The 9916-nt window shown below is 41.9% G+C and overlaps 1 protein-coding gene across 1 annotated transcript in view; it reads right to left on the bottom strand.

Moving 5' to 3' along the window:
* Nucleotides 1-3284: 3284 nt before the first annotated feature.
* MCM6 (minichromosome maintenance complex component 6) overlaps nt 3285-9916 on the bottom strand; it is a 54092-nt gene continuing 47460 nt past the window's right edge. The window contains exons 16-17 of the mRNA XM_066232557.1: nt 7053-7192; nt 3285-3782 (exon numbers count right to left, since the gene is read on the bottom strand). Of these exons, the coding sequence (XP_066088654.1) occupies nt 3666-3782; nt 7053-7192 (257 nt within the window). The 3' untranslated portion in view covers nt 3285-3665. The remainder of the gene's footprint in view (nt 3783-7052; nt 7193-9916) is intronic.

The raw sequence follows: 9916 nt of genomic DNA, 5'->3' as shown, positions 1-9916 counted from the left end.
TTTGCTCAAACCAGATGAGCCTGCGCTCAAGCTGGTGACCTTGGGGTCTCAAACCTGGGTCCTCTGCATCCCAGTCTGACGCTTTATCCATTGCGCCACTGCCTGGTCAGACAGAATGAGAACATTTTGATTGTGGTCCATGACCAGTGCCATAGACACAGGTTGATAGTTTTAAACTTACTACTTGGTTTGAACTTTACCTGTTTTTCTTGTCAAACCTGAGTACTTGTTAGTTTCTCATTTGATTCCAGAGTACTGTCCTCTACTCTCCACAGCTTTACTTTCAAGTGTGCTATGAAGGCAATTTTTAAAGGATATGACCAGTTAGGCCCTGGCCGGTTGGCTCAGCAGTAGAGCGTCGGCCTGGCGTGTGGGGGACCCGGGTTCGATTCCCGGCCAGGGCACATGGGAGAAGCGCCCATTTGCTTCTCCATCCCCCCCCCCCCCTTCCTCTCTGTCTCTCTCTTCCCCTCCCGCAGCCAAGGCTCCATTGGAGCAAGGATGGCCCGGGTGCTGGGGATGGCTCCTTGGCCTCTGCCCCAGGTGCTAGAGTGGTTCTGGTCGCGGCAGAGCGATGCCCCGGAGGGGCAGAGCATAGCCCCCTGATGGGCAGAGCGTCACCCCTGGTGGGCGTGCTGGGTGGATCCTGGTAGGGTGCATGCGGGAGTCTGTCTGACTGTCTCTCCCGGTTTCCAGCTTCAGAAAAGTAAAAAAAAAAAAAAAGATATGACCAGCTAAAACAACTCCAATTTTACTTGCAGGTAGCTGATGGCTCTAAGGGGACATTTCTAGATACCGGTTCAGAGGCCCTTTCCCCCTCTTGTCATCCAGAGCTCCGAGACTAGACCTGGCTAACATAGGAGACGAAGTAGGAAATGTTCATAAGAACTTTGTACAGAGCTTTGTACATTTGTGTAATAGGCCTTTTCACATTTTATGTGTAGTTTTTTACCTGTAACCTTTATTATACTGAAATTAAACATAACTTTAGTCAAATATCTTTAAAAAAAGAAAAACCCAGCTTAGTTTCATTGATCTTCTTTTTTAGGTTTTTTCCCCCCCATTTTTTGGAGACAGGAGAGAGAGAAAGGGGGAGGAGCAGGAAGCACCAATTCCCATATGTGCCTTGACCGAGCAAGCCCAGGGTTTTGAACCAGCGACCTCAGCATTTCAGGTCTATGCTTTATCCACTGTGCCATCACAGGTCAGGCGATCTTTTCTTTTTTAAAGATTTTTATTTATAGATATTATGAAGGGGGTGGGGAACAAGAAGTATCAACTCGTAGCTGCTTCACTTTAATTGTTCATTGATTGTCATATGTGCTTTGACTGGGCAAACCCAGAGTTCCGAACCAACAACCCTAGCATTCCAGGTCAACGCTTTATCCACTTCACCAACACAGGCTGCCATCGATCTTTTCTATTGTCTTCTAAACGTCTATTTATTTCCACTCTGATCTTTATTTCCTTTAACTAGTTTTGGAGCTTCGTCTGTTCTTTTTCTAGTTCCTGTGATGTCAGGTTAGGTCATTTGAGATCTTGTTTATACGTGCACACTCCCCTCTCAGAGCTGCTTCAGCAGCCTTCCAAATGTTTGGTATGCTTTTTTCCATTTTCATCTGTCTCATTTTATTTTTTTCTGACCCATTCAGTAGCATGCTTAATGTCCATGTATTGGTGAATTTTCCAGTTTTCTTCTTGTAATTAATTTCTAGTTTCATTATGATTACAAAATATGCTTGATATTTCAATCTTCTTGAATTTACTGACTTGTGGCCTCACATATGACCTATTCTGGAGAATATTCCATGTGTGCTTGAGAAAGAATGTGTCCTGTTTCTTTTGGATGAATTGCCCTGTACATATGTTAAGTCCATCTGGTCTAACGTCTTTTAAGGTCGATGTTTTCTTACCGATATTGTGTGGAAGACCTATGCATTGATCAAAGTGGGGGGTATTAAAGTCTCCTATTACTGCATCGCTTGCTCTCCCTTTAAGGTGCGCCATTTGCTTATATTTAGATGCCTCTGTGGCTATATTTGTATATTTTCCTTTTTCATGTGTCCTGGAGGTATTTCCATTTCAGACATAGATATGTTTGTATATCCCACAGCATGGCTGTCACAATTTATGTAGTAATTTCCTTATTGATGGGTATTTGTTGGGATTAGGTTGAAGATACATTAAATTTATGGATTTGCTAACACTTTCAACATCCAAGTAATGTCACGCAGGAACATATTATGTCTACTCACTTATGAAACACTTGTCTAATTTTCTTCCTCAAGATTATCTGTGTTTCATCATTCATTATCTACTTCACCTTCCTGACAAGTAACATGTAGAGGAAATGCAAGTACACTTATTCAGATGTACAAAAACTGACTGCTCTAGAGACTGCACTACCACTAATGGCAGAATTGGGAAGGGGAAGATGGATTCACCAAAAAAGAGCTCATGTTTTCTGAGCTTCAAATTTTCCTTTGGGCAAATATTTGGTCAAATTGAAGTTAAAATTCCTGTGCGGCTATTACTCTTCTTTCAGAGCCTCCTGACCCCGTTTTCCTTATCAGGTTGGGAGTCGGTCTAGGGAGGGCTCCTTCCTGCTATCTCCTAGCTGTGTCCTCGAATGTCTTTCCTAACACCTGTGATCGAATTTCCTGCCTAATGTTTGTCCATTCTTTATTCTAGCGTCTCTTAACAGCCTCAATCAAGTTTGAGATCCTGAACCCCAAGGTTTGTTTCCTCAACCCAACAGTCTTTTATACCCTCATTCATTAGGAACATACTTTTGTTGAAGCAGCTTGTAATCCTGCATTTAAGCAAACTGTGCAACTTTTCTATCCACATCCAGCGCCCCTCTTAGGACAGAACTTTAATTATGAAAGAACAATAAAAAGGTAAAATAAACTTCTAAAAAACAAACTATTAAAAAACCCCACAAAACTGGAATTAATCTTAGAAAATCATCTCCAAGGCCGTCTTGGCCTTACACTAATTCAAATAAGACTTCCTCCTCCCCGGAACCTAATCCCGAAGGTTTACCATAATGCCATCCTTACAGACCTTTGTTCCAGGTTAATCAAAGAGTAAAAGACTCAGCATAGGGACGTATAATACAGTCTAGTGCCAGGTGGGTACTAGAATTAGCAAGGGGACCACTTTGTAAATTATGTAATTGTTTAACAACTATGCTGCACACCTGAAACTGATGTAAAATAAAAAAAGTGACTCAGTCACAAATATATGAAAACAATAATCCAACACATACAAAACATGTTATTTTATTTTGATGCAAAAAAAGCAGTAGCTAGCAATTGAAAAGTTATTTCCCCAATAAAATACCACATACTATAAAGGTAATGGGCCTTTTTCCTACACATGAAAGTAAAGGTCTTAGTTATAGAAACCAGGCATTATTGAGTTCCAACTTCACTTAGATAAGAAGCACAGTAAACAAAGTGCTAACAAGCCCATGCTGGCACAGAAGTGTGTAACAGAAATGTGACACACAGGACCCTCAACTGGGTTCCTGTTATTCAAAAACAAATCCCTGAAGCACTGGCCCCAGAAACATTTTTCTCACTGGTACTGCTCCACTCAGACCCCAGGCTCTGGGGTCAGGAGGCAGAGGGCCACAGTTCTGGTTGGTTGCTTTCAATACCTCAATCTTCAAGCAAATAATTGGGGTTAACGACCACATAGGGATCTTCTTCATAGCTCTTACTTCCTTCTGTGGAGCCCTTCAATCCAGCCTGGGTGAGCTCAATCAGAACATGGTCCTGGGAAACACAAACACCCGACCTCAGGTCTCCGCAGTATCAGAACAATGCCAGACACACAGCTCCTAGCCTTGCCCCTTAGTGTTTGCTGCTAGCACTTGCTTTCACTTCCCTTCCAGAAACTCTCAGAAAAAGGACTATACCTTAAAGTCATTGGTAAGGTACTAAACCCTGTTCCTAGGAGGATAGAGACCACCCCCTTTTTTTTGGGGGGAGGGTATTTTTCTGAAGTTGGAAATGGGGAGGCAGTCAGACAGACTCCTGCATGCACCCGACCGGGATCCACCTGGCACGCCCACCAGGGGGCGATGCTCTGCCCATCTGGGGCGTTGCTCTGTTGCAACCAAAGCCATTCTAGTGTCTGAGGCAGAGGCCACAGAGCCATCCTCAGTGCCCGGGCCAACTTTGCTCCAATGAAGCCTTGGCTGCAGGAGGGGAAGAGAGAGACAGAGAGGAAGGAGAGGGGGAAGGGTGGAGAAGCAGATGGGTGTTTCTCCTGTGTGCCCTGGCTGGGAATCGAACCTGGGACTCTTGCACCCAGGCCGACGCTCTACCACTGAGCCAAACGGCTAGGGCTGAGACCTTTTTATAACATAAACCTTTAAATGTATGTTAGCTTAACAAGCATTGTGATTTTAGTAAGTCTTCCTGGAATATTATATCATGTACTTATAAATACAATTTCAAAAACAAGACATAATGTATGAATTTAAAGATTATGCAATTGTGTAAAATCCTTTGATAAATATGTTTAGTTTAATTTAATGCTTTGCTAATTTTTTTTAATATTTTGCTCATTTTAATTATTGGTCACTGAAATGTTTCATATACTACCTATTAATAACTGTTAGAAGTAGAATCTGAAGATAACATAAAACCTTTTAACTTTGTTCTATGAGCTAGTAAAAAAGGAACATGCCATGTGGCTTAAAAAATACTGATGACAGGTTTCAAATCTATGAGGTACCTATACATCAATCTAAAATACTTACAAATGAGAAGGACTCCTAGCCAAGCCCATTTACAGGAACTCGGGGAATAGTGATTTAATTCTAAGAAGGTGGTTCAGTACCACAGAATGAACACTAATGTCACTAAGAGGGACTGGACACTTAAGCACGCTATGTACTAACCACCTCACATGAAGAATATCTGATCAGCAGAGTACAAGTTCTCTAGTCTTTTGCAGTGAATGTGAATTAAACTTTTCAGTTTAGATCAGTCAATTTCCCAATGTGGATTTCTTGTGTGGACCATTTTATTGTACACTGACCTAGGAGGCTCTTGGGAGGGAAGGGCTGGCCTGGTGTAAACACAATTTCCACTGGAAAGATAATTCTGAGCATGCATCACCCTAAGTTCAGCTTTATTTATATATATATTATTTATTAAATTCTGATCTGAATAGCTGTTCTCATCCATCCCTCCAAAATCATACACTCATCTGCTCTCACAGGTAAAGAGTTTGTCAGAAAAGACAACCCTCAATGTGACACCTGCGATATTTATTCAGTGAGCACTAAAGTGAACTGCAGGACAGTTGAATCTCTGCCACTTGAATAGAAAAATTTAATCCCTCAACAAATATTTGATCTCTCTACATGCCAGGCAACACTGTGGAACCTGAGAACACAGTGGTTAAAAGACAAAGTCCCTGTCTTCATGGTGCTTGCATTCTAGTGAGAGAGACAAACCAAACACCTATATAAAGAACAGCGCGAGGGACTACACCGAGGAAACGAAAAGCAGGGGCAGGGGATGACAGCAAGGAGGAGGCCGCTGTCTCAACAAGGTAAGCAATGAAAACCTCTCAGAATGGAGAAGAGAATCTGGGGAAAGAGACAAAGGCAAGTTCAGAAGCCTTCATGTGTGGTGTATCTAAGGAATAGTGACAAGGCCAATATCACTGACTGGAACGGGCACAGTAAGGAGGACAATAAAACGAGGTGAACAAGACAGAGGCTTGCCTGCGGAGGTTCTGCAAGCCATCGTGTTGGCGGCTAGTTTTTGTGCTAAATGTAAGGGAAGAACTAGGAGGGAGGGCATTAAATAATCTGACTTGTTAAAAGACGTCTGGTTACTGGGCAGAAAGCCAGTATAAAGGGGGACAGATATTAGGTGACAACAGAAAATGTACAGGCTGAAGGCAGGACTCAGAGTATCCATTGCTGACAGGAGAGAGTGTGAGGCAAAGCAGAATCAAGAGCAAGTCTAAGGTGTCTTGGCCTAAAGCGACTGAGTAAATGGGAACAAGGGGAGAAAAGAACTGTTTAAACACATGAAATTGAGATGCCTACTATTTTGCAAATAGACAGCTGGCTGCTTACATCTGGAATACAGAGGAGCAGTGAGAGCTGGAAGTTTAAATCTGGGAGCCATCAGCAGCCAGTTTAAACTCACAGAACCAATGAGATCATTTAGGTAGTGAATGTAAAGAGAAAAGAGGGCTGGAGACTGAGCACAGTGCTCCATGTATAAAGTGACAAGAGAAAAAGATTCAGAAAAGGAGACCAAGGAGAAGTAACCAGTGAGGCAGGAGAAGACCCAGCAGAATCTGGTGACTGAGAAGCTGAGGGAACGAAGTATTTCTGGAAGGAGTGATCAACTGTGACACAGGCTACTGACAGGCTGAGTGCTGGGAATGGCCAACTGGTCTGAGCAGAGATGTGTGTGTGCTGGCTCTTTAAGAGTGGGAAAGGGACCTGACCAGGGAAGAGAGACAGCACTGGGCAGTGTGTCAGGGAAGCTGGAAGAGAGAGAATTATCCACTTGAGGTTTGTGGCCATGAATTTAAATAAGAATAAGCACATGGCCGCATGCTATCCTCCAGACAGTATTAACTGTGGACATCTAGGTACAGAAAAGGATTAGATTTAACTAAGACTGGGGTTTTGCCAAGCAAGTAAAACAAAGAGAGAATGAAGCTGAAAGTAAAAGAAAAGAGTGATTATTAGAATGTAAGCTGGGTAATGAAGGTAAGGACCTTAGGAAGATGAAATGTTAAAACTCAGTAACGATGGTAGATGCTTGAAGGTTTACAGTAATGAGAACAGAAAACGAAGGTTAAAAGCACTCAGATAGTAAGGCCCTACTTATGTTCTGTGTGTTTTAGTAGAGGAAGTAAGTCAATTAACTATTAACTCTCTTTTATAATTCATAGATCTGACTAAACCCCAGTGATTCAAAATACACGAACATCTAACAAACCTACACACAAATGAAGCAGGAGCCCCTCCTCTCTTTAATGCCCGAGCACAGTTCTGTACGTACATAGTGGGTGAGTCGATAAATGACTTTCTCTATGATCCTCTTTTTATTGATAAGTTCCTCTTCAGAATCTATTTCTGATTCAATTTCCTTCAAGTACCAGTTAACAAGTTCACTCCTCTTTAATGCCGACTCATCCTCTTCTGCAATAAAAAATACATTTTAAAAGAATTAAATTATATTTCTAGCAAATTATATTATTTTATTATTATTACTATTTTCTTTTAAAGAAAGGGGGAGGGAAGAAGGAAAGGGAAATTTTAAAAAAAATATATTTTATTTATTCAATTTTCAGAGAGGAGAGAGAGAGAGAGAGAGAAAGAGAGAGAAAGGGGAGGAGCAGGAAGCATCAACTCCCATATGTGCCTTGACCAGGCAAGCCCAGGGTATCGAACAGGCGACCTCAGTGTTCCAGGTCCATGCTTTATCCCACTGTGCCACCACACAGGTCAGGCGCAAATTGTATTATTAATCTGTGAGGTTTGTATACACAAAGTATGTACAGATTAGAAAACCATCATTCAGTCAGAAAGTACATCTGCTGAAATAAGATTTGCAACGTTCCAGCATAAGCCTGAAATAACTGGTCATAGTAATTCTATTAAAGTACACTTGACTTTATCCTGAAGAGAAAAATCAAATGGAGATTTTAAGAAACAAAGTTTCTTAAAACTACTAAGATTTCACAGTATGAGGTGCTTCCTTCACTGTCTTATGCTTCATCATCTATGCCCGAGAATGTTTGCCAACAGCAACTGAAGGCATAAATTAGGAATGAAACAGCAGCAATCAAAACTTCCTAAATATAACGTATCCTTTCTGGAAAAAGCAATTTCATGGAATTGAAGTCAACTGAAAAGTAAAAACCATGGCAATTTACTCAAAAAATTAATTTATTCCTGTAAGGTCTGTTCATACTGATTGAACTGTTGTCTGCTTCTTAAAGAGTCCAGAGTAGAACTCTAAATTCACAAGAAAAGTTGGAACCTAAATAATATTAAAATGCAAAATCAAAATAGGAAAATTCTAGCTTTACTGATAACTACCTTTAAAAAGTTTTACTATGGCTGTACAGTTAGTACTCACTTAACACTGTCAACAGGTTCTGCAATTTTAAGCAAAACAATGTATAATGAAACCAAACTTACAGTAGGTGAATTGACAGAAGAAATATAAGTGCCTATGGCATCTCGCCTGATCAGGCGGTGGCACAGTGGATAGAGCGTTGGACTGGGTTGCGGAGGACCCAGGTTCGAGACCCCGAGGTCACCAGCTTGAGTGCAGGCTCATCTGGTTTGAGCAAGGCTCACCAGCTTGGACTCAAGGTTGCTGGCTCAAGCAAGGGGTTACTCAGTCTGCTGTAGTCCCATGGTCAAGGCGCATATGAGAAAGCAATCAATTAACAACTAAGGTATTGCAATGAAAAATTGATACTTCTCATCTCTCTCTGTTCCTGTCTGTCTGTCCCTATCTATCCCTCTCTCTGTCTCTGTAAAAAAAATAAAAATAAAAAAAAAGTTCCTATGGCATCTCATCAGTGTATCAGTGTTATAACTAAACAGCATTATTCGAGGACCAAATGTTCTTGGTAAGTGACCTTGGTTTCAAATTTTGCTCCCTGTGCTGTCTACCTGAAGACTGAGAATAACTTACTTGGCTGGGTGAACAGCGCCTTTTTTCTTTTTAAGAAAGGAATAAGCCTGACCAGGCGGTGGCGCAGTGGATAGAGTGTCGGACTGGGATGCCGAGGACCCAGGTTTGAGACCCCAAGGTCGCCAGCTTGAGCGCGGGCTCATCTGGTTGGAGCAAAAGCTCACCAGCTAGGACCCAAGGTCACTGGCTCGAGCAAGGGGTTACTCGGTCTGCTGTAGCCCCACAGTCAAGGCACATATGAGAAAGCAATCAATGAACAACTAAGGTGTCACAACGAAAAACTAATGATTGATGCTTCTCATCTCTCCGTTCCTGTCTGTCCCTGTCTATCCATCTCTCTTGACTCTCTGTCTCTGTGGAAAAAAAAGAAGAAAGGTGTAAGATCTAGTCGAATTTATCTATAGGACGCAGACAGTATCTGGGTGCTAATAACTTTGCCCCATCAGTGGTCTGCCATGTTTAAAACTTAAATGTCTGAGTTAGATAGAATACCGAGGTACACTGTGAACACAAGGACATGAGAGCTTCCAAACTGCTTTACGTAAGAGAGTAGGGCTGAAACCTGTCTGTCCTGGTGGCTTCTTTACTGTTTTCTCTCCTCCCTCCCTCGGGTCCACAATTATGAGGGCAAAGGGCAAAATTACAGGGCTCAAATTTTTAGTAAACCAAGACAATCTCCAGTGTTCTTTTAGTCCGTCTCAGAGATGACACTGTGATGACAGAATCTGTCTGTAGATCAGCATACTGAAACTTATAAATAAGGCTCACCTGAATGACCAGGCGGTGGCACAGTGGCTAGAGTGTCAGAGTGGGATACAAAGGACCCAGGTTTAAAACCCCAAGGTTGCCAGCTTGAGTACGGGATAATAAACATGACCCCATGTTCGCTGGCTTGAGCCTAAGGTTGCTGCCTTCAGCAAGGGGTCACTTGCTCTGTTGCAGCCCCCGAGTTAAGGCACATATGAGAACAATCAATGAACAACTAAGGAGACTAAGGAGCCACAATGAAGAATTGATGATTCTCATCTCTCTCCCTTCCTGTCTGTCCGTATCTGTCCCTCTGTCTGTTTCTGTCACACACACACAGAAAAAAGACTCACCTGATGGTTAACCACCAAATTAAAGTTTAAATTTGACTTCTTGATTTCATCATTTTTCCTTGTACCTTGTGACTAATTATATAATAGTTTGATAGAACTTGAAACAGCATGATG

Source organism: Saccopteryx bilineata, chromosome 5 (genome assembly GCF_036850765.1).
Source record: "Saccopteryx bilineata isolate mSacBil1 chromosome 5, mSacBil1_pri_phased_curated, whole genome shotgun sequence".
Classification (NCBI taxonomy): domain Eukaryota; kingdom Metazoa; phylum Chordata; class Mammalia; order Chiroptera; family Emballonuridae; genus Saccopteryx; species Saccopteryx bilineata.
Note: the sequence above shows the minus strand (reverse complement) of the source record. Positions and strands in the feature narration are given on the sequence as shown.